General features: G+C 35.7%; 2 protein-coding genes across 4 annotated transcripts in view; one reads left to right on the top strand and one right to left on the bottom strand.

Annotated features, from left to right (window-relative positions):
- The window catches only part of LOC138316688 (LWamide neuropeptides-like), a 3,652-nt gene extending 1,952 nt beyond the window's left edge, over window positions 1-1,700 (top strand). The window contains exon 2 of the mRNA XM_069258353.1: window positions 1,053-1,700. Coding sequence (XP_069114454.1) covers window positions 1,053-1,700 — 648 coding nt within the window. The remainder of the gene's footprint in view (window positions 1-1,052) is intronic.
- On the bottom strand, window positions 1,695-26,906 carry LOC138315798 (protein unc-93 homolog A-like). 3 transcript variants are annotated; one of them, XM_069257068.1, is made up of 6 exons: window positions 26,780-26,906; window positions 10,047-10,131; window positions 7,852-9,323; window positions 7,480-7,615; window positions 4,606-4,737; window positions 1,695-3,855 (listed from the first exon to the last, which is right to left on the bottom strand). In XM_069257068.1, exons 2-6 carry the CDS (start codon window positions 10,087-10,089, stop codon window positions 3,620-3,622), a joined length of 2,019 nt encoding a protein of 672 aa, XP_069113169.1. In that variant the 5' UTR covers window positions 10,090-10,131; window positions 26,780-26,906; the 3' UTR covers window positions 1,695-3,619. The 3 variants fall into 3 exon arrangements, 2 of the variants coding, with proteins under 2 accessions (XP_069113169.1, XP_069113168.1); XM_069257067.1 differs by lacking the exon at window positions 26,780-26,906 and adding an exon at window positions 17,635-17,842; XR_011207526.1 differs by lacking the exon at window positions 26,780-26,906 and adding an exon at window positions 17,635-17,847 and having other exon boundaries at window positions 3,839-3,855; window positions 4,606-5,250.

Here is a 26,906-nt window from a genome sequence, read left to right as displayed (position 1 = left end):
GGAGGGACCTTCTTTTGTATAAAGGTGTGACATTTATCTTTTGTATAAAGGTGTGACTTTTATCTTTTGTATAAATGTGTGACATTTATCTTTTGTATAAAGGTGTGACATTTATCTTTTGTATAAAGGTGTGACTTTCATCTTTTGTATAAATGTGTGACATTTATCTTTTGTATAAAGGTGTGACATTTATCTTTTGTATAAAGGTGTGACTTTTATCTTTTGTATAAATGTGTGACATTTATCTTTTGTATAAAGGTGTGACTTTCATCTTTTGTATAAATGTGTGACATTTATCTTTTGTATAAAGGTGTGACATTTATCTTTGGCGACCTATGGATAATAACTGATGTCATGGACATCCGTAGAGAATTCAGAAATAGTATAAGTAAAGATAAATACGTTAAAATGGGATATGTTTCACAAAATCCTAGTATGATAGGAAATAAAAAAATATTTGCATAACCATTATGCAGAGATCTTTGTTTAAAGCACCAACATGGCCAAACAAACAGAATGAAATAAACAATGCAAATAGCACAAGCTAAATTTATTGCTATGGAATAGCAAAATACCGTCTTCTTTGTTTGATTCTATGACATATTACTGGTCGGGTCATGCAATTAAAAACTATGTATATATGTACAAATAGATGTTAAAATCTACGTAACAAGTACAGCATATAAAACATCCCTCATCAGGACCACTCATCACAAATACAATATACCACTCTGTGACCATATCGGATCACTCATCAAAAATACAATATACCACTCTGTGACCATATCGGATCACTCCTGAAAAAAAATCTTTTTCTGTGCCCACATAATACCACTCCTCAAAGTTACAGTGTCTCGTTTTATGCCCACACAATACCACTCCTCAAGCTACAGTGTCTCGTTCTGTACCCATACATGAATAATCCTCAATGTTCCACTCAGTAGGTATACAAGACAACTCCTCTCAGTTTTGCTCATCACCTTTATCCTACTATAAGAACTCCTCCATATTCACTAAGAAATTTATCACGCTTTTCAGATTTGTCTGTGTAGTACACAGAGTACGCCCCACCACTGATCTACAGAATAGAGTACGCCCCACCACTGATCTACAGAAAAGAGTACGCCCCACCACTGATCTACAGAAAAGAGTACGCCCCACCACTGATCTACAGAATAGAGTACGCCCCACCACTGATCTACAGAAAAGAGTACGCCCCACCACTGATCTACAGAATAGAGTACGCCCCACCACTGATCTACAGAATAGAGTACGCCCCACCACTGATCTACAGAATAGAGTACGCCCCACCACTGATCTACAGAATAGAGTACGCCCCACCACTGATCTACAGAATAGAGTACGCCCCACCACTGATCTACAGAATAGAGTACGCCCCACCACTGATCTACAGAATAGAGTACGCCCCACCACTGATCTACAGAATAGAGTACGCCCCACCACTGATCTACAGAATAGAGTACGCCCCACCACTGATCTACAGAATAGAGTACGCCCCACCACTGATCTACAGAATAGAGTACCCCACTGATCTACAGAATAGAGTACGCCCCACCACTGATCTACAGAATAGAGTACGCCCCACCACTGATCTACAGAATAGAGTACGCCCCACCACTGATCTACAGAATAGAGTACGCCCCCCACTGATCTACAGAATAGAGTACGCCCACCACTGATCTACAGAATAGAGTACGCCCCACCACTGATCTACAGAATAGAGTACGCCCCACCACTGATCTACAGAATAGAGTACGCCCCACCACTGATCTACAGAATAGAGTACGCCCCACCACTGATCTACAGAATAGAGTACGCCCCACCACTGATCTACAGAATAGAGTACGCCCCACCACTGATCTACAGAATAGAGTACGCCCCACCACTGATCTACAGAATAGAGTACGCCCCACCACTGATCTACAGAATACAAACAAATGCCCATTCCTTTTATCTTATACTTAAAAAGCCTAGTTTAGACACGTTTTTATTAATTCTCATGTTTCAGGTTTATGAATATATTAATTTACCTTTGCTTTTGAACACAAATTTGTAACGTTTCTTTCCATTTTCAAAATAACATAATCTACTAATATAACACTTATCTACATACAATAGTGCCTGAATCTGCAATTATTAAATATTTAGTTTTAGTTTCGATACATTTACTAAAACTTGACATTTTCTGCATTATTTTACATTTCCAAATGTGAAGAATTCAGACAGTGTTTACACGTTAGTAGGACAGCATTACTTGTATATATCATCGCATTTTACAAAACTACCGACAAATTGTTCGCTCCCACTCACATTGCCATTTTCGTGTATACCATTCTCAGTACCGATAACTTTAACGGTAATAATCTATCTCAAATATACAAGTTGACACCATTCACATTCTGTTAAATTGAATTTCGAATGAAACTTTAAAACAGATAAACTTTGGAAAAGTAATTGTGCGCAAAGTAAACCCGTATATAGTGAACTTGCACAATGTTTGTGCTCAGAATACTTATACTTTGTAAACTTGCACACAGTGAATTTGTACATATCAATTTATACGTAATAGATTTCTAAGGAAGTTCACAATTTAACGATTTAACAAAGACGTACTGTACACAACAAGTATACATATCACCATACAGACGTTTACCCTGAGTCGAACTTGAAGCCTTCATGAGCAAGCTCATCCTTATTAAAATAAACTATGGACTCTTACAAGTCCCTATCTAAAGATCAATTGATATAATAGAGATTAGAACTTTAAAAACCATTTAGCAAGAAAGAAACGAAACTAGTCCACTCATCGACTAAGATGTCTACGCATGCCCACAAATATACTGGCATTGGTAAGAATTACAATACTAAAAGTTTACGACAAAGAATCAAATACTGTGACAATAGTACAATTTGAAACACTGAGATCGACGTCACATCTTGTGACGATGACTCATAGTTGTTGGTAAATGGGGAACAGCACACTTGACCTTTGAGGAAACATTCAAGTTAATAGATTAAAGTAAATTACTGACATTGCTTGAACCTTAGACTATTGACATTATTTGAACTTTAGACAAATGATACGCACAATGCATCAATGCATATCATCACAATGAATGAAAATCAGAATAATTAACTTGTTTTACATATGAACTTATCAAAACAAATTCTTATTATGAAGGAACGAAATATACTTCAAAAAGGCCGTGAGTTCTCACTTCAGTTAAAAAAGAATAAAAACAAAGGGAAATAAAAAATAAAAGTGTCAAATATGAAAAAAATAGTACTTAGTAGTACCAATCTGAGACAAAACCATATCGCTGTTTGAAAATGAAAATAAAATTATCAACAATAAGTGCAGAGTTAACACACAGTTAGCATACTTCTATTAACTATAGATTTGCCACGTAAGCAAATGTATTTTATTCATCCTATTTGAGAATATTCATTGTCTTTGTTATTTGAATTCTATCTAAATGCACATGTCATTGAATTTAAAGGATTTATCTATTGTCTGTGCGTTGAGTTTTAACGCAAAAGGGCGTCAATTATGATGTGAAACGACGATTTAAAGCAAACGTTAACAGACGCTATCGTCTTAAACTGCAGTTTTCACTTCCTTTTCATCGTCAGGTTGTCTGCGTTTGGTGAGGACCTCCTGTAAGATGTAGAGGCCAATCGCTAAGATACACAGGACAACCATAATGGCGATCTTCGACATGATGCACAGAGGAGTAACCAGGCCGAACCACAGGGCAGATCCAAGTCCCTGAACCATCCTCTGGGCCGCGAACGCCTCTTCCAGACAGTCTGGGAATATTTGACTGATCAGACCTAGAAACAGAGACAGATATTGGATTTCTTTAGGTATAACTATAACATCACTCAAAACGTTCGTTTCATCGTTTCTAGCACACACCAATTGAATATTTCGGTGGGGAACTACACTTTAGAATTGCATTTATGTTTTTTTCGGAAATACATTGCAACAAAATTTAAGCAAAAATTAAGTCTTTAAGAAGAAGTAAAATTAGGACAATTTTATTTTGTAACGCATGAAGTTTCTCGTTCAACATACAGAAATATTAATGAAATGTAAATATTATCGAAGAATTGGAAAAGGAGATAATGATTTTAATGTAATTGAGAGGTTACAATATGAAGGAAAAACATAAAAGGTGACTTGAAAGGGTTATCTTGAATATTTGACAGATTATACTGAATGTGCATACATTATTGTGTTATGTTATCAATATGGGGCAATATTTAGAAGAAAAAAACGTAATACTGAAATTTGGAAAAAAGTAGTTCCAGTATTAACCAGGTACATTTAAAGGGGCATAACCCGAAAGAGAATGAATAAATGATATCTTGTATTTTTAAAGGTTCAGATGTCCGAATAGCTATTCAAGGAGCTAAGATGAAACCGGATGATTGCTTGATTAGTCTGGAGATTGAAACTTTTCAAACCTTGCATTCAACGTTGTCCTTTCACACCGTGTCGTGACGTTTGGAAACGACTCAATGGCAGACAGAAACAAAATGCTTAAAAAGGAAGGGGGAATGTCGAAGGCTTTTACTTACTGCTAACTTGTGAGATCCATATTCCATCGCCGAGTCCCCAGCAACCAACCAGGATGAAGTAGAAGATGATTTCGTTGTCATGTGGTTGCCATAACGACATCAGAAGAAGAAGGACCAGGTTGAGAACGGCGGCTATAATAAATAGAAACATGAAACTCTTAACCAGGTTTGTATAGGTGATGTTTAGGGTGTCGAACTTAGAACCATTCACACGAAATCCAAATAGAAATAAAGCTAATCACACGGACACATGGTTCCACTATCGACACCTGGAAAACTTAGAGGTCATAGTAAAAATTCGGCAAAGAGAATGCCAAAAATGGAGCATCTTTTGGCCATGGCATGGATTTGCAGATGGCCAAGAGGTCCACGAGAAAAGGTTTACTCACCTAGGGGGCTTCATCAAACCAAATAAATGGTTATTCCTGTCCGAATTCATGCAGGAACTTTTCAATAGTTCTCTCCTGTTCGACTAAGTCGAAACGTCCAGTATGAAGAGAACATGATGCTACCTTTTTTCTCAACGGTATCAGCTGAAAACTCTACTGAGTTTGTGAACATCTCTGGACGCAAGCCGTAAAGCTTTGGTAATGGCACTTCCCAGTAGGCAACTGGAATTTAACTTAAGTGTGCTAGTCGCGGGAACTGAAATAATAAGTTGACATGAATCAGTGAACAGGTGAACTGGTGTCTACAGCTGGAGCAGGACAACGGCCCAACCAGGTTAGGTGGTCTGCGTCGCCACGGCAACCTGATGCTAAAATAAATAACAAAGGAGTTTGGTTGTGTGAGGTTAGAAATTGGTTGGATAAATTGATTGCAGTCAAAGGTAAGTTATTATGGAAAGATGGAATTTGTTACTGAATACATAAATTGGTCGTTTTGTGTTTTGAACATGAGTAGCTGCGGACGGTTGGCACCATTAATTTTATTTCCTGAAACTATTGGTCTTGATTTTGTTTTATTAACCTAATAATGATAATTAACAAGAGATCCCAGAGGGATCTTGGCGCCCACCAAAGAATGATCTATATCTGACAAAGGAAAGATGGATCTTTTCTCTACTTTTTAAACTTTTTCAAACATACTACATATAAAATTTGAGACAGATCGCTTCAGTACCTTTTGAGAAATAGCGGTAACAAACTTCAACTATCAAAATCCAAAATGACTCCTTGGCGGCCATCCTGTTGATCAATCGGCCCCAAATCACAATATGCACAACTAGGGCCCTAGGGGAACCTACATGTGAAATTTGAGAAAGATCCATTCAATACTTTCTGAGAAATAGCGATAACAAACTTTGAATATAAAAATCCAAGATGGCTGCCTGGCAGCAATTTTGTTGATCGATCGGTCCAAAATCACAATATGCACAACTAGGGCCCTAGGAGAACCTACATATGAATTTTGAGACAGATCCCTTCAGTACTATCTGAGAAATAGCGATAACAAACTTTAACTATCAAAATCCATGATGGCGGCCTGGCGGCCATCTCGTTGACCGATCGGTCCCAAAACGCAATATGCACAACTAGGGCCCTAGGGGAACCTACATATGAAATTTGAGAAAGATCCCTTCAGTACTTTTTTGAGAAATAGCGATAACAAACTTAAACTATCAAAATCCAAGATGGCTGCCTGGCGGCCATCTTGTTGACGATTGGTCCCAAAATACAATATACACAACAAGGGCACTAGGGGAACCTACATATGAAATTTGAGACAGATCCCTTCAGTACATTTTGAGAAATAGCGATAACAAACTTTAAGTATCAAAATCCAAGATGGCTGCCTGGCGGCCATCTTGTTGACCGATTGGTCCAAAAATGAAATATGCACAACAAGGGCCCTAGGGGAACCTACATATTAAATTTGAGAAAGATTCCTTCAGCACTTTTTGAGAAATGGGGATATCAAACCTTAACTGCCAAAATCACAGAAATATCGATAACAAACTTCAACTGCCAAAATCAAAGATGGCTGCGTGGCGGCCATCTTGTTTTTCCGATCAGCCTCAAAATCTGTATGGCACAACTAGGGACCAAGGGTAACCTCCATGTGAAGTTTGAACAAAATCCCTTCAGTAGTTCTCAAGAAATATCGATAAAAAAAACTTCAACTGCCAAAATCAAAGATAGCTGCCTGGCGGCCATCTTGTTTTTCCGATCAGCCTTAAAATCTGTATGGCACAACTAGGGAACAAGGGTAACCTCCATGTGAAGTTTGAACAAAATCCCTTAAGTAGTTCTCAAGAAATATCGATAACAAACTTCAACTGCCAAAATCAAAGATGGCTGCCTGGCGGCCATCTTGTTTTTCCGATCAGCTTCAAAATCTGTATGGCACAAATATGGACCAAGGGGACCCTCCATGTGAAGTTTGAACAAAATCCCTGCAGCAGTTTTTAAGAAATAGTGATAACAAGCATTGTTTACGGACGGACGACGGACGACGGACCACGGACGCAGGGCGATTTGAATAGCTCACCATCTGATGATGGTGGGCTTAAAAGAAGATGTGAAGCCCTAAAGCAGCTGTAATTTAGGTTTTATTTGTAAATTGTATTATTTAATGCTATTTTAAAGTTTCGACCTTCATTAGTTAGAAAGGGTGTCGCATCACACGAGAGAGAATAGCACAAAATCACAATCAATATTAGCAGCAAAAATAAGTCTGAAAAAAAAACTGAAAGAGAGAAACCTGAAATACTGAAACAAAGCTGAAATAAAGCTGAAATGAAAAATAGAAGATCTGAAAAAGAAATATCTGAAAATGAAACAAAACAAGAGAATCAATGAAGTGGAAAACACATTTCGATAGACGTGTCACAAGGTGTTCAATCAGGCATAACGATGGTAATGGAAGACCTACCTGTTGTGAGCAGCCACACGTGACCAGTGTATTTGATGATGTAACCACTGAGGTAGGAGCTGAAGCCACCGCAGACACCAAAACAGATCATCGTGTACCCAACCATATGTATACCGAGGGGACAGGTTACAAACGCCTGAAATAAACAAATTATTATCATATTCCATTCAAATCAAATATAAAAATAACAAATTAGTATTTAATCGATACAAGACATAAATCTGCGGCTAGATTAAAGGCGTAGGCCGCGACATGACGGAATGGAACGGATGTTCTTTATGTTTCATAGCGAAAACTTAAACATGAAGTATGTATTTCATAGAATATTGTAATAAAACGTTTTCGGGGACATTAAGGAGAGCAATCTCTTACCTTCGTTATGTCTCCAGTGACGAATGCATTTTGGACACTGCTGTACATGAATGCTAGGAACAACATAAGGAAGCGGCGGTCGCATGTACACTTCAGGACGGAGGTAAACTGTTTCCACACCACTGAACAATTAGCACGAGTGGTCCTATAGGGCTTAAGGGCGCTCAGGAGGTACATCGGAACAACAACAGAAAATGCAACACAAAGACCAAAAATACCCATGAGCAAATATTTCGTTTCTTCATTTACAGACATATTAGGAAGTACAAGGTTATCGGAATGGCAGTATTTACTTCCGCAGACGTTCGGACTAATGTCATGGGAAGGGGGGAGAATGTCTGTCGGTGGATGGCTGTAGGAGTGGTTAATAGGCGAAGTGGCGAATACTGTAACGGTGATGTTATGAGTGTCCATCGCCCCATTAGGACGTCCCAACATAAGAACAATGGATGATATGAGGTTTCCAACTACCATGGAAAACTGGTAGAAGAAGAAGATAATTCCAAAATATTTACTGGCAACATGAACTGTGCGGTCATCGTTTTTAAGAGCGTATGAGCGAGCAAGATATGTGACATAGGTACTAATGGCATTCCATAAGATGGCATTCCCGATGCCTTGTAGAAAAGCCATGGTGACGAGAATTTCAAAAGTGGGATAGAGATTGGCAACCACATATAATACTTGTGGGATGAGTCCGATGACTAGACAGCGTTTGGGTCGGAAACGTTGAACGATGAAAGGAGTAAACAGACTGAATACTGTGAAACTTCCATAGCTAGATGCCAAGGAGTAAAGTCCAACGTTGTCAATGTGATTCAAACTGCTTTGCAAGTTCTTCAGGGATACGATTGCAGTGGCCATAAGAAATACCGTGATGCCTAGGAACACGAGGTTGTTCATGTGGTTATATATGGAATTAAAGTCACCTACATCTTCTTCGTCTTTATCTGTTAGTTTGACATCATTGTACTTATCGGGGTTAATAGGAACATCAGTTGTCTTTTTCTGCACTATCTCCTGACTAAGAGTAAGGACTGCGTTGCGACATGCCCTGGCAAGACGCCTGCGATCAGGAGCGGGACAGTTCACAGAATCAATGTAGGCGGGACTCTCCAAAAGCCCCATCATGGTATTGGATCGAGATCGGTATTGGTCGGCGGTGGTTACATCTTGGTAGTCCTTGTTTTCATACACAATCGTTATGAATGGGATGTCAAGAATCGTAGATTTTTCCTGAGGTGCGATGTCGGTTCCTGTTTCTCCTTTAAGCAGCGCTGATCTGCTATCTGTACTAGTAATAGAATCATTATATGAAGAGCTGTCCATGCTTTCTTCTACTTCCACTGTCCAAGCGGATTTGGTGTCGTCGTTAGTTTCGCTGGATCGTCCTTTCGTGACGTCCTGTGTGGTATCACAATGGACACTGTCCGTGTTGTCCTCAGACGGACCAGGGTCATCCTCAGGGGGCCCTTGATGAAAAAAAGATGAAAAGAACGCTTAATTAGAAACAGGCTCGAGACAAATTATGCCTTTCATTGTAATGTGACACACTCAGACATAACTTTAGGTAGAACATTGGTCTAACGTAGCCACATAAATAAGTACGTGTGGACGTAAATATGATTAATTTCCAGGTAAAGTAGTCGAGTGCTATATAATATGTAACGAGCCTTGATCTTACATCACACACTATATATAATACGTTATCATGTTGCATGGCGTGAGTTATGGGCGCACTTGACTGGCGCAAGTTTTGACAGATGTCATCTCATTTTCCTTTATGATAATTTGTGAAATATATGAAAATTGACGATTATATAATTAAAATGCCACAGAGAAAATATTGGTATGCTTTGATAAAGATTTTCAAATAAAATGATATGTTTTGAAATTGTTATGAAACATTCTTAAATTCATAAATATACGTTTCTTATCGCCACTATTTATTAAAACAATAAGGGAACGTATTACTATATGAGATAAACAGGTATAAACCTAGTATATTAATAATCCAAATTAATATCTCAAAAAAATAATTAATCATACAGCCACTATAGGGCTTTCTTCAGTCCGATATAATACACGTATTACTGTTACATTTTATTATAAATGCCATGATATAGAATGACAGTCCTTAACTTCGATTTCATCTCATGATTTAATGGAAGCAAAAATCGATGGAGACTACTCACTCTCTATATATTGACTCGTGTTCTCCATATCTTCATTCGCCATGGATGCTGGATCTTTAGCGTGAATGTAAGAGTGGTCTATCGCCTACAAAAGAAATCAATATTCTGTATATAGAACATACAAAGTACAGAGAGTCACGAAGTTTTGCCACAGCTACATAACGTACGAGTAATGTATTTGGCCTATAGAGATTACTCACCAATGTAACAGGCATACAATGACATGAATGTCACATTTAACCGATATCCAAAACAATGAATGTTTATTTATTGTGCAATGGCTATTCATGTCATATTTGTTTAAGTTTTATTACATTGTTTTGCTTGGGAAACATCTATGGTATTCAGAATTGATTTCGATTTCATAAACACATTGTATTTTATAAGACTATTGAATTCTGTATAAATATATATTATATAGATACCTGTATGAGTGTATATACCTTTATCACTGTATATATACTTGTGTGACCTTTATGACTGTATACGCCTAAATATATGTACACATATGTATGACTGCATTTACCTGTATGACTGTACACACATGTATGACTGCATTTACCTGTAAGACTGTACACATATGTATGATTGTACACACTTGTATGACTGTATATTCCTGGATGACTGTACACACATGTATGACTGTATACACCTGGATGACTGTACACACTTGTATGACTGTATATACCTGTATTACTGTATACACATGTATGACTGTATATTCCTGGATGACTGTACACACATGTATGATTGTATATACCTGTATGACTGTACACACATGTATGACTGTATATGCCTGTGTGACTGTACAAACATGTATAATTGTATATACCTGTATGACTGTACACACTTGTATGACTGTATATTCCTGGATGACTGTACACACATGTATGATTGTATATACCTGTATGACTGTACACAAATGTATGACATAATATACCTGAATGACTGTATACACATTTATGCCTGTACACACATGTATGACTGTATATACCTGTGTGACTGTACACACATGTATGACTGTATATACCTGTATGACTGTACACACATGTATGACTGTATATACCTGTGTGACTGTACACACTTGTATGACTGTATATACCTGTATGACTGTACACACATGTATGACTGTATATACCTGTGTGACTGTACACACATGTATGACTGTATATACCTGTATGACTGTACACACATGTATGACTGTATATACCTGTGTGACTGTACACACTTGTATGACTGTATATACCTGTATGACTGTACACACATGTATGACTGTATATACCTGTATGACTGTACACACATGTATGACTTATATACCTGTTGACTGTACACACTTGTATGACTGTATCTGGACTGTACACACTGTATGACTGTATATACTGTATGACTGTACACACTGTATGACTGTATATACCTGTATGACTGTACACACATGTATGACTGTATATACTGTATGACTGTACACACTTGTATGACTGTATATACCTGTGTGACTGTACACACATGTATGACTGTATATACCTGTATGACTGTACACACATGTATGACTGTATATACCTGTGTGACTGTACACACTTGTATGACTGTATATACCTGTATGACTGTACACACATGTATGACTGTACACACTTGTATGACTGTACACACTTGTATGACTGTATATTCCTGGATGACTGTATACACATGTATGATTGTATATACATGTATGACTGTACACACATGTATGAATGTACACACATGTATGACTGCATTTACCTGTATGACTGTACACATATGTATGACTGTACACACTTGTATGACTGTATAATCCTGGATGACTTTACACACATGTATGACTGTATATACCTGTATGACTGTACACACATATATGACTGTATATACCTGTGTGACTGTGCACACATGTATGACTGTACACACATGTATGACTGTACACACTTGTATGACTGTATGTTCCTGGATGACTGTACACATGTATGATTGTATATACCTGTATGACTGTATACACATGTATGACTGTATATACCTGAATGACTGAACACATGTATGACTGTATATACCTGAATGACTGTACACACATGTATGACTGTATATACCTGTATGACTGTATACACATAAATGACTGTAAACACCTAAATGTATGTACACACATGTATGACTGTAAACACCTAAATGTATGTACACACATGTATGACTGTATATACCTGTTTGAATGTACATACATGTATGAATGTATATACCTGTATGACTGTACACACATGTATGACTGTACACACTTGTATGACTGTATATTCCTGAATGACTGTACACACATGTATGATTGTATATACCTGTATGACTGTACACACATATATGACTGTATATACCTGTGTGACTGTACACAAATGTATGACTGTATATACCTGCATGACTGTATACACATGTATGACTGAACACATGTATGACTGTATATTCCTGTGTGACTGTACACACATGTATGACTGTACACACATGTATGACTGTATATACCTGTGTGACTGTATATACCTGTGTGACTGTACACAATGTATGACTGTATATACCTGTATGACTGTACATACATGTATGAGTGTACACACTCGTATGACTGTATATTTCTGGATGACTGTACACACATGTATGATTGTATATACATGTATAACTGTATATACCTGTATGACTGTACACACATGTATGAATGCATTTACCTGTATGATTGTACACACATGTATGCTGTACATGTGTGACTGTACAACACAGTATGACATGTGTGACTGTACACACTTCTATGACTGTATATTCCTGTATGACTGTAAACACATGTATGACTGTATATACCTGTGTGACGGTACACACATGTATGACTGAATACACCTAAATGTATGTACACACATGTATGACTGTATACACATGTATGACTGTACACACATGTATGACTGTATACACCTGGATGACTGTACACACTTGTATGACTCTATATTCCTGGATGACTGTACACACATGTATGATTGTATATACCTGTATGACTGTACACACATGTGGAACTGTATATACCTGTGTGACTGTACACAAATGTATGACTGTATATACCTGTATGACTGTACACACATGTATGACTGCATTTACCTGTATGCTTGTACACACCTGTATGACTGTCACACATGTATGACTGTACACACTTGTATGACTGTATATTCCTGTATGACTGTACACACATGTATAACTGTACATATCTGTGTGACTGTACACAAATGTATGCATGTATATACCTGTATGACTGTATACACAGGTATGACTGTATATACCCTTAAGACTGTATACACCTATATGACTGCATATACCTGTATGACTGTACACACGTGTATGACTGTATATATCTGTATGACTGTACACACATGTATGACTGTATATACCTAAATGTATGTACACACATGTATGACTGTATATACCTGTTTGAGTGTACACACATGTATGACTGTATATACCTGTATGACTGTACACACATGTATGACTGTACACACTTGTATGACTGTATATTCCTGGACGACTGTACACACATGTATGATTGTATATACCTGTATGACTGTACACACATGTATAACTGTATATACCTGTGTGACTGTACACAAATGTATGACTGTATATACCTGTATGACTGTATACACATGTATGACTGTATATACCCTTAAGACTGTATACACCTATATGACTGCATATACCTGAATGACTGTATACACCTGTTTGACTGTATTTACCGGTATGACTGTTTACAACATTAGGACTTTCTATAAATATATACCTGTATGACTGTATATACCCGAATGACTGTACATACCGAAGTAACTGTATACACCTGTATGACTGTATATACCTGTATGACTGAATATACCTGAATTAGTGTATATACATGTATGACTGCATATACGTGTATCATTGTATACACCTATACGACTGTATATACATGTATGACTTTATACACCTGTATTACTATATAAACCTGTATAAACCTGTATGACTTTATTCACCTCTATGACTTTATACGTTTTAAGGGTAATACTAAAACTATTTATGATAATTCCTTTGGTAAGAAGCTCCAGGTACGTAAACCTTCTTTGTGTTCCTATTTGGAACTGGTATCTGGTATCCACCTTTGATCCCTCTGCCGATACATCCTTCCATTATGAAATACCTCAAGGACGTTGGAAACCTCCACCTTCTATTTTATTTTATTTGGGACAAAGATAGTGAGATTAAAACAAAAAGTTGTTGTCTGTACCGATACATTCCATTGCTTGCATGGACTCGATCATTACGCCTTCATTATATCTTGCATAAAATACAAGAGAATTGTTCAGTTCTGAAAATGGATTATCATTACCAGAGATCACACCTGCAAGTGTCTTGATCTCTCATTAGTAGAAAAGTTTTTAAGTTAATATACATGTTCCTATGATTCAGCTGCTGTCTTTTCCTTACTTCTAGGTATTTGTAATGAGCCTGATAGATGAATATAGCATATAATTGCCTTTGTTATGTCTTCACTCTAAATTTTCTTGTCTAAGAATTTCTTCTCTGAAAAATGCTGCCAAAGACCCATTAAACTGCAAATGGGCAAACCAGTCGTCCCATTTACTTTATGCTGGTTGCTAAGCAAAAGCAGAAATGTCGTTTTTATTGACTAAGGTTGACTCTTCCAATGGCACCAATATGTCACATGAATAAAGAAAAATCAGTAAATAGTGTAATCTTAAGAAATGATGCAACATCAATTTGGAAGGTTGATTCCCAAAGTGATCAAGGAAAATAATCATCACATGCTCTTATGATATGAAAAGTTGCATTACTTATCTACACAGGAGGTAGTGTAAGCTTTTTTTCAGTTAGGAAAGCAATGCGCAGAGAATAACTTTTTGATAATGAGTCTGCGTTCAAAGCAGAAACAACACTTGCCTTAAAAATTAAAAGCTAATTTGAATTATGGAATTAAAGAATTAAAAGCTTATATGAATTAGATTAATTATTTACATATCACAAATGAGTTCTGATACTCCTGTAAAAAGTAATATGTGGGCCGACCATATTGGAAAATGGCCACCATGACGTCATATGCTATTTTTGGAAAATGATCCAGGTCCTTAAAGGTTTCCTTTGTTTGTATTCTTGATGTCAAATCCAATAAATTATAATGAAATCTTTATATAAATTTTGATAACTATAACTTGATGCTGTTGAAATGTACAGTAAAAAGTCATAAGTGTGGCGGCCATATGAGATAAGCAAAATGAGTGTGGCGGCCATATTGGAAAATGGCCGATATGACGTTTTAGGCTATTTCTGGAAATGGTCTAGATTCTAAAATGTTTTGTTTGATTGTATTCTTGATGTCAAATCCAAATAAAATATTTAAATCTAAATGAATTTTGATAACTATGACGTGATACGGTTAGAAAGTACAGTAATAAGTTATATGTGTGACGACCATATTGGAAAATGACCGCAATGACGTCATATGCTATTTTTGGAAATGGCCCGGGTCTTAAAAAGCTTCATTTGGTTGTATTCTTGATATCAAATCAAATTAATTATATTCAAATCTTAATGAATTTTGATAGCTATAATTTGATGTGAAGATATGCGATAAGTAAAATGTGTGTGGCGGCCATATTTGAAAATGGCCGCGATGACGTCATAGGCTATTTTTTTTGGAAATTGACCGGGTCCTAAAAAGTTTCCTTTGGTTGTGTTCTTGACGCCAATCAAGTTAATTATTTTTCAATCTGAAATAAATTTTGATAACTATGACATAATGTTTTGGAATATAATAAGTAATATGTGTGACGGCCATATTGGAAAAATGGCCGCTATGACGTCATAGGTTATTTTTGGAAGTGGCCCGGGTCCTAAAAAGTTTCTTTTGGTTGTGTTCTTGATATGTGCCAAGTTTCATGCTTTTATCAAAAAGTGCACAATTTGACCAAATTTCTGCACAAATCCGGTGGACTATTATATAAATACTACCTGCATTAGAGGGTGACAGTGCCTATTGTCACCCCGAGGATATCACTGTCACCCGAGGCGAAGCCGAGGGACACATTAATATTCCGAGGGGTGACACTAGGCACTGTCACCCTCTAATGAAGGTAGTATTTATTCTATTGTACCAAAAGTCTAGAAACAAAACTAGGTTTAAAGTATTTGCAATCTATTGAAACATTTAAACTGATTATAGCTAAAGTCGAACAGTCAACGTCGGCAGTAGAATAGCATATCAGCTTCTACTCAGTAGCGCTAACTATCATTGCATTATAAAAAAAGAATACTCACAATAATCATTTAGTGAAAATTCTTGTTGTCTTATCTCCTGCGTTTGTTAAAATCTTAACGTTTTTGTAAATCTCAATGAATTTTGGTTTCGTCCCGTCGTCTGTTTACAACATTAGCAATGTCACGAAGACGCTTGAAATCGCATGTCTCCCGGGGCCAGTTCACCTAATCACCGACTGGTTCATAGAAACAAACATATAGCGCTTGGACGGTAAGCGAAAGTAAACGGATAGCTCCATCCTTAATTTGAAAAAAATATTGATAATCAGACTAATTTGGCAAAACTATTATTAAATAGCTCCAGATAAATTTTGAAGTGTGGCTTCAAAAAACAAAGATGGCGTCGAAAAAAGAAACGAGTGAGCATCTTTTTCGGGCGGTTAATATTTTGCACTATCAAAAATACACTATCACCCGTTGCTAGGGGGTTGCTACGAACGTGTCTATTGTTTCCTATTATTCTAATGTTACCTGCCGTGTGATTGTGTAAAATACCAAATATCTCTCGACCAATCAGAATGCAGGATTCTCACTTATAAAAAAATATAATAAAAAAGATTATTCAAGGAATAAATGTATTACTCATTAGATATAAAGGTATGATATGATGATATCATTAGGAACACACACACATGTACACCACACGCCTCTTGGTGGTTATAAATGTGAAATCTTATTTCTTACATATCATTCCTACAGTATGTGTAATCTAGTAACGGAATTTAGTGCCACGTTATTGTAGTCACTAAAGGTTTGTAATCTAACCATTCTATCAGATACACCTGTACTAGTCTTAACAGCTTTATATTTTAAGCGCCTGTCAGAACACACTGTACTACATGTATTGTGGTCAGTGAGGCGGGCGGGAGGTGAACCAGCGGTTACCCGGTCACCGTAGCCTCCACCAACACAATGCCCTCACATTGATGCTGTTTATTTACGTTACTGATGTACCCCCCCTCCCCAACAATGAATCGTAATCGTATTCGATGGAAAGACATTTAAATTAACTTACAAAACATTTAATATCTTTATAATCAATTGGTTTATCGCAGACAGTAAATGCAGAAAAGAAACCTTTTGAATGCTAATCACAGTGAAAACCACATAAGGCAGCACATCATCAATTTAGCCGATGTAAACAAAGGCGCATGTGCCGTGTGGCCCTTCGATCTCTACAAAGACACGACAGACAAAAATTGAAATGGTCTTTACTGCATGATATTACATGTAAACACAAGCAATTACATTGGCTAATAATTCAAAATACCTGTTTGTAGTTGATCTTGTCTTGTCGTTGTTTAACGTTCAACTGTAATATTTTGGTCTATCGCAGCGAAGTTCTGCTGAGGATGATCACACAGCACCGAACAGCTGATAGCTCTGCGCATGCGCAGTTGCAATTATCGAATATTCATTTTAGGGGAGAATAGTATATGCTGTTAGAAATAATTATCGATTGAACCAGGTCTGGTACCACAGTATGATGTGTATCGTTTCAAAGACCACAGTAGCCCAGATAAAATAATTATTGCAGTGAATCATACTGTTGCATGACATATGACTAGGCATTAAAATCTCGCAGATATTTAAACCTGTGCGCCCCTAAATATAGTCAGCGTTTCCCGTGTGGCTGTGGATAAATTTGCATGTATGAGTTATCGTTTGAAAACCACAACCTGCCGGTTTCAGCTGGTTTGTGCGGCTTAGAGTCATCGATTTGTATAGAACGTCTGTTCAGTGTTATTCAAGTAGAAGGAAACCGCAACGAGAGATAAACCCATATCTATCACATAAGGTCACACTAGCAGTTTGGATTATAAGTATCGTTATAAAGGTCATTGTGGCATGAACAACTGTTTAATTAACAATGGCGGATTACTATATAATTAGTATTAACATACGTAATATATGATAACACAATATGATCATTTGTTAAATATAATAACGCATTACACACTACAAGAGGTAGTACATCCAATTGTACAGTTAGGAATGGTATACACTGTACAACAGAAATCTCCAAACGAAAGCTTAAAGTTATTATTGTCTTATATATTAACCACATACAGATTTTCATAATAATCTATTTTGAGAAATGCAACTACAAGATATACTTGTCTAAAATATAAGTTCGAAATATTCTTGTATAAATCTGATGTAATACACGATTCTATATATGGTAACGAGGAAATATAATGCGATATAATATGAAAGCCGTGTCGTGTCATGGTTTTCGTATTGTATTATTTCCTTATCGCCAGATATAAATGCTTTCTATAATTAATCTTAACAATAGTATAATTGTAGTATTTCTTAAACTTCATCTGTTGATGATGACATGATCTAAATTGTCTTTTGTGGAATGAAAAAACCCTCAATTGAAACGTGTGTTTATTACATAACCAGACAGGAAGTGTGATAAAAACAAATGACTGATGTCTATAGGGACTCATAGATGGATAATTAAACAAGTGTCACGGAAAACTAACCGTCTTTCTATAGTTTAAGTTCAGCAGTTCACATATAAAGCATACAAAGTTATACCATATATAATTGGTGTTTGATATGTATGGCTGGTGTCGTCGACAAATCTGACACTAGTAGGGCTTGCTATACTTGGAAACCTGGTTCCATTATTTTGTGCAGTATTACATGATGCCCGGTTAATTATGCTTAATTTCTCTTTTCATTTATTTAGGACGTCAGCCCCATGTCTTTTGCGACTGTTGTATATTCGTATTGCGTCTCTTTGTAATAGTGGACCTTTTGTCTCTTTTTATAGGCATATCTCACTGAAGCCTGCCGACGAAGACACCTAACAACACATTTCACCTGGTCACATAACACTGACAACGGGCAAACCAGTCGTCCCATTACCTTTATGCGGAGTGTCCTAAACTACCATTTTATTGACAATAGTGAGTATCGACTATGGGACAGAAACCAGAGCCTTCCTCACAAGTGTGAATTAACTCGAGGCAACAGAGAGGCGATGTCAAAAGAGATGTTAGAAAGGAAAAAGTAAATTCCGAAGAAAAATAAAGGGATATAAAATCTCAAAGTTAGTCGCCTTTACAATATCATGCAATTGGTTTAGCCTACATGCACGACAGTATAATTCTAGTTAATACAGTGTTTCCTTCAAATAATGCAAATAAGTGTATTAGGTCTTAATTCACCGACTATTTGACTATGTATTATATGTATTGTAGACGAGAGTCACAAATAACATATCAGAAAAACGAAACGTCAGCAACTTCTATAGAAGGTGTGTGGTGTGACCCTTGGGACTGGTGGGGTCAGGCATTGTGAACAAGTACAAAAGACATTAAGAACCTGTACACGTGTGTGTGTGTGGTTCCATGTTTAAATCCAACGCCAACCTTTTGTATATAACAAAACATTCAGTTATGGGAAGCAATTATGTGCGTCCACAATAGGATTTCATTTAGGCTCCACAAATCGGGGTCTAGTATTGAATGTGGGTTATAATATTTATGTAGAAAGTAACTTAGGTGTTTTATTAAACGAAATTTCTCTGTGTTTGTGATATTTGACTAGATACTGCTATATTGTACTAAGTGTTATGTACACTACATGACGAGTCATATCCCCGTGTGGTACGGACAAAAGATTAGTTACTAACACGGGAAATATATACTTGATGAAAGTCAAAGTTATGACATTTCAACTCATCTCAAACTTATGTACATTGTGAATGCAAGTGAGTGAGTGCACTTTAGCAAGACAGATCAGTATATATTCACAGTATTTTAAAAATGAATTTCGAAGTTAAGTTAGCTCGATTTAATTAAATACGAACATTAGAGACCCAATCACATTTGTCCTTAATGATATGATTGGAAATAAAACTGATATGTCCCGGATAGATATTTTTGTTAAGACTAAATAAAGGATTTGGTGTATAACGTGACCATCATAACATTACATCTTATATTATTATAAGTTTTTGTCAAACTTGCTTCATGTTATTTGTGTCATTTCTACAATCATCTTAAATATGACATCCGTTATAGATACATATGTATAAGGACTAAACAACACTTTTTGTTTATATTAAACCGATCAAGTAATATTAATATACGTAAATTTAAAATATTTAAAATACACGAAAATGTATCTTCTGGTTCCAAAAGTGTAAAGCATTTCTTTCATTGTTCAGCTATTGTGCTATGCACATTATGCTGAAGACATTGAAATGTTGTCATATAGCAACGCGAGGTAAGACATTGCAATGCTTATTTCTAATTCAAAAGATTAAATGAGGGTAAACAAATGCAAGATTGTTTATAGAAGGAATATCTGAAGTTGTAAGCTTCCAATGCTTAATCAACGACGTCCACTGTTCAAATGTTGGTCAATTATTATACAGTATAAATGTACTATGTTTCCAACTATCAAAAATTCTATCGGAAATAATCAAAATAATAATCTGGCTAGTTAAATAGCGATACTGGGATAAGGTTTGTAAGGAAAGTATTACGCTTTTAATTAATCTGAGGTATCGTTATTTAAGCATTCCAGTTATGACTGGTATTCTCATGTTCAGGATTATACATTTGTTTGGATAAAATACGTTAGTAAGGCTATGTTGGTTCCTTTTTAAAGAACTTCTGTGGGTGATATTCTGGGTCGTCAAATTTGAACACGGATATAATATTTACCTAGGTCTATAACTGTAACGTACTTTGGTGACACCCGATGACTAATATCGTATTTAAAACCATGTCTTTATTTACCGTACATATCAGCAAAATAAGCCACACAAATGTAGTTCAACTTTAGTGGAGGATTTAAAAGATAAAAAAATCAATGATAAATCTGAAGACAATAAATGTATCACAATGGCATTGTTAAGTACAATAAAACAATGCTTATATGAACATGGACTATGTTATAGTTTTAAGACGTTTCATTTCTGTCAAACGAAATGCTTTACAAAAGTGTTTCGTTCTCTTATTGTTTTTATTTTATTTCATAAGATAAGTTTGGGTTATTTTAAGCGATAATTTCTTTATGAATATCACATAATCTGTCGATCTTAAAAAGTTACCATAATGGTACATTTTTAAAGAGTTAGACTGACATACACTATGCTTAATTTATTTCAAGGAAAATGATGAGGTTGATACTTTAAATACAGTGAATAACATGTGGGTTTGCATAGGTCAACAGGATGTCCTAGTACAACATAGATTATGTACTAGGTTACCAATGTATGTGGTGAAATTATCTTCCTTATTCATTTATCAATAGGACCTTCTTTATGTACATGTAAATAATCTTTACTTGATAGTAACCGTGAGTCTACTTTATCACGTATACTCTTCATCCCTTAGTTGTAATTTTATTTTAAATCCTTCAAATGAACAGTACCTGACCAAAAATGGTAAAGAATGCATATTAAGGAAATATTTCCCCATTCTAGGAATAATATTTAATTTACCAAAGAAAATAGGTGAAGTGTTGACATTACATCCATTCTACATATCATGTAATATATAAATTTTTTAACAATGTCTATCTTGAGATTTGCGCTGATAATATTATGTAGTATTGTATTGATTGAAAACTAAAACAAGAGTTGTGCATTTGGTATAGATGTAGTGATTGCAGAAATCAATATGTTTGCACTCTCTGTACATAGCATATGGTTCAGACATCTCTGGCGGTTTCTGTAGATTCTGTAGATCCGCCACAAGGTTAACAAGAAAGCTAAAGTTGTACGTAATGCCTGCATAATGTGTCCATATAATATGTTCAGTTTTGTCATGTTATGATATGTTTGATATATGTCTAATGAAAATTTTGTTTAGAAGTTAGCAAAATTACTCTCATACGAATAAATAGGCATGAATAATGAAAAGACGGGCTGACTTCAATTTATTATTTCATTACTTAAGTGGCTTTTCACCTATCGTCATATGTATGTGGTACATGTAGCTCTACAATAGAACCACCTACTCCAATCATTGTATTCTTTCATAACTAATAACAAATTGTAAATCTTATTTCGAATCTTCTTACTTAGCGTTTTCGAACCATTGTACGACGATTCAATTCCTTCCGTTCTACTGACAGGTTTTTTGAAATGTTTTTTTTATATATTAATTTTGTCTTATCTGCACATGAAAAACAATTTCTGGCGTCAGATATGGTAGCTTTACTCGTGCCTATTTTCCGTAGACTTTCCCATGAACGATTTTAGTAATTTTGTGTTTGTAGTCTCGAGTATATAGTTATTAAACTTGTTTTAATATGTTTCTTTTTGTACAGTCAGCCCTGGCTATAAAGACCAAGAAATACCGACGGACGAAAGTGTTTCAATACAGACGTTAGAGGAAATCGATCTGAATGATTATTTCCCTTTCAGTAAACAATCAATAAATCAATTCAGTTCTAAAACTGTATTGTCAGTATCATTTATCTAGTAATGTATTTGTAGGTAGAGTAAACGTTAAATCTATTTGTTGTTTTATCATTTATATAATCTTGTCTTGATTAAAATATTTATATAAAGAAATGCTTCTATTTTTCAACCTGTGAGGAATAGCTTGTGTATTTCCTGTGTAAATTGCATCCATGTCCATTATAAGGTTCTCTAAAATTTATACATTTTGTGACAGCTACAAGTAAACCATTTAACATAAACACCGAATGAAGTTGTTTGTAAAATTGATATATACTATGAAAAGTTATTTCACTATCAATCTCCCGCATTACTAATGGTCACAGCTGTACCACCATTGTTGTTTGGCCTGTAGATCACGCGGTAGTCACGGAGAAAGCATATATACCACCTCATTGATAGAAATCCTAGGCTAAAAAGAAATATATAGGAACAGAAACATTGCGCCCCGAGGTATAATTCAAATTTGTTTTTCTCGTACTTCTGAGTACCAGAGGACAAAACGGATTTGATGACATCGTTCTTTAAGGTTGATTTTAGAGAAAGTGTTATGTGAACTGTATTATTCACTTTACCACTCACGGCGCAGTTTAGGTGATGCAGGTATAAAAATAAAAGGTCAGACAAGTGTTAACCGCGAGTGATGATTTTTTTTATATCGTGCTGGATTTGGTGGTTATATAAGTCCATAACCGGACAAATCAATGACTATTACATCACATGCAAAATTCATATGCACTAACACGTATTCTGTGGTATCACGTTTCCACCACGTGGTTATCCACGTGCAATATGACGATGAAACGCCGAGCACATGTCGGATGAAGCCTTTGGCCTTGTGCGGGAAAATCCGTTACATTATGACAAGGTTCCGCCAGGCACGGGGTGATACAACAAAGTTTTGTTATAAGCTATTCATAACAAAACAAGAACGATTACATTTGTAGTAAAGTATTGTCATATAATTATATGTGTGACGAAAGCATCACGTATATCACCTGATACACTTAATTACAGGTGATTCTTTCTATAGGTGTTTAAGTCACCTGATGAGGCATAAAAATGAGCTGTCTTTTGATCCTAGATTAACGCTTCAGTTAGGAGGAGAGAGGGTCTGATGTTTGGCTTATAAGTGGTATCCACTCAGTGTGAATGTAGACAAGACACGACGTATTACACAGTATGCAAGTGGAGAGAAAATTGCCTTTGTATGTTGTAAAACGAATATGGCTTTTATTAGCACTTCGCCTTACTTCAGTAGGTTTAGTGATGATAAGATCAACAACAAAACCCCCATGAAAAGCTATGTAGTGTAGGTAAAATAGGCGCGATGTGGTATATATGTCGGGTTAAAACAATAACAAAATCTATTTTTGGAGAATTTGTTATAAAGATGCGCCTCAAAATATCTATCACAAAGGGGTAAACGTGGATGATTTTCCAGCAAGACTTATTTAATCAATTCACAGGTGTCTCACACTTTATATCAAAATGCTGCATATATTTGCATTGTATGACTTGTCAGTGAAAGCGTCTAGAAAGATTTAAAGCAAAGGCAAATATATTCATATAAAAGTACAGTCAATTTATCATTGACTAGTTTACACAATTTTAATATTTTATAATGCTAAAACTACAGAAAACGATATGTACTCCCCAAAGACTACACGATCAATCCGTAATAATTCAGTTTTATACCTGACGTATTTATGTAGGTATGGAGAATTTACAGCTAATTCCTTTAATTCAATCCCATTATAATGTTTAGTATGTGTATTCATGTAAATTAGGCTCATCAAATCAAAGGTGCTGAATAAACAGGTAATAGTTTACTATGGTGATGCACTGGACTACAGTATTTAATACCACGTGTACCTATTCATTGTCCTCAATGATACCACTAAACTACTCTTATACATTAACAGTATTTTATACCCCGTGTACCTATTCATTGTCCTTAATGATACCACTAAACTACTCTTATACATTAACAGTATTTTATACCCCGTGTACCTATTCATTGTCCTTAATGATACCACTAAACTACTCTTATACATTAACAGTATTTTATACCCCGTGTACCTATTCATTGTCCTCAATGATACCACTAAACTACTCTTATACATTAACAGTATTTTATACCCCGTGTACCTATTCATTGTCCTCAATGATACCACTAAACTACTCTTATACAATAACAGTATTTTATACCCCGTGTACCTATTCATTGTCGTCAATGATACCACTAAACTACTCTTATACATTAACAGTATTTTATACCCCGTGTATCTATTCATTGTCCTCAATGATACCACTAAACTACTCTTATACATTAACAGTATTTTATACCCCGTGTTCCAATTCATTGTCCTCAATGATACCACTAAACTACTCTTATACAATAACAGTATTTTATACCCCGTGTACCTATTCATTGTCCTCAATGATACCACTAAACTACTCTTATACATTAACAGTATTTTATACCCCGTGTACCTATTCATTGTCCTCAATGATACCACTAAACTACTCTTATACATTAACAGTATTTTATACCACGTGTACCTATTCATTGTCCTCAATGATACCACTAAACTACTCTTATACAATAAAAGTATTTTATACCCCGTGTACCTATTCATTGTCCTCAATGATACCACTAAACTACTCTTATACATTAACAGTATTTTATACCCCGTGTATCTATTCATTGTCCTCAATGATACCACTAAACTACTCTTATACATTAACAGTATTTTATACCCCGTGTTCCAATTCATTGTCCTCAATGATACCACTAAACTACTCTTATACAATAACAGTATTTTATACCCCGTGTACCTATTCATTGTCCTCAATGATACCACTAAACTACTCTTATACATTAACAGTATTTTATACCCCGTGTACCTATTCATTGTCCTCAATGATACCACTAAACTACTCTTATACATTAACAGTATTTTATACCCCGTGTACCTATTCATTGTCCTCAATGATACCACTAAACTACTCTTATACAATAAAAGTATTTTATACCCCGTGTACCTATTCATTGTCCTCAATGATACCACTAAACTACTCTTATACAATAACAGTATTTTATACCCCGTGTACCTATTCATTGTCCTTAATGATACCACTAAACTACTCTTATACATTAACAGTATTTTATACCCCGTGTACCTATTCATTGTCCTTAATGATACCACTAAACTACTCTTATACATTAACAGTATTTTATACCCCGTGTACCTATTCATTGTCCTCAATGATACCACTAAACTACTCTTATACATTAACAGTATTTTATACTCCGTGTATCTATTCATTGTCCTCAATGATACCACTAAACTACTCTTATACATTAACAGTATTTTATACCCCGTGTATCTATTCATTGTCCTCAATGATACCACTAAACTACTCTTATACATTAACAGTATTTAATACCCCGTGTATCTATTCATTGTCGTCAATGATACCACTAAACTACTCTTATACATTAACAGTATTTTATACCCCGTGTATCTATTCATTGTCCTCAATGATACCACTAAACTACTCTTATACATTAACAGTATTTTATACCCCGTGTTCCAATTCATTGTCCTCAATGATACCACTAAACTACTCTTATACAATAACAGTATTTTATACCCCGTGTACCTATTCATTGTCCTCAATGATACCACTAAACTACTCTTATACATTAACAGTATTTTATACCCCGTGTACCTATTCATTGTCCTCAATGATACCACTAAACTACTCTTATACATTAACAGTATTTTATACCACGTGTACCTATTCATTGTCCTCAATGATACCACTAAACTACTCTTATACATTAACAGTATTTTATACCCCGTGTACCTATTCATTGTCCTCAATGATACCACTAAACTACTCTTATACATTAACAGTATTTCAATCTGAACGATTGTGATGTTGAATCGGACTGTTATCAACATTTACTTACCTATAATGTGTCGAGTTCGTAATCCAGCGAAAAGATGTGAATCGGTTGAGGAACTGAGACTCACGCAAACTGAGTCACCGACAGTGAATGAGGTTGTCGACAATGCACGTGTTGTCGTCTTTATCCC

Source organism: Argopecten irradians, chromosome 2, assembly GCF_041381155.1.
Source record: "Argopecten irradians isolate NY chromosome 2, Ai_NY, whole genome shotgun sequence".
NCBI classification, from domain to species: Eukaryota; Metazoa; Mollusca; class Bivalvia; order Pectinida; family Pectinidae; genus Argopecten; species Argopecten irradians.
This window is presented reverse-complemented; position numbering and strand designations above follow the sequence as displayed.

What these genes read in the sequence shown, in the direction of transcription:
- LOC138315798 (XM_069257068.1), bottom strand. Translation starts at nt 10,089, where the DNA reads ATGGCGAATGAAGATATGGAGAACACGAGTCAATATATAGAGA. An exon ending in CACGAGTCAATATATAGAGA is followed by an intron (nt 9,324 to 10,046) that starts GTGAGTAGTCTC and finishes TTTTTCATCAAG; the next exon opens with GGCCCCCTGAGGATGACCCT. An exon ending in CGTGTGGCTGCTCACAACAG is followed by an intron (nt 4,738 to 7,479) that starts GTAGGTCTTCCA and finishes TATTTATTATAG; the next exon opens with CCGCCGTTCTCAACCTGGTC.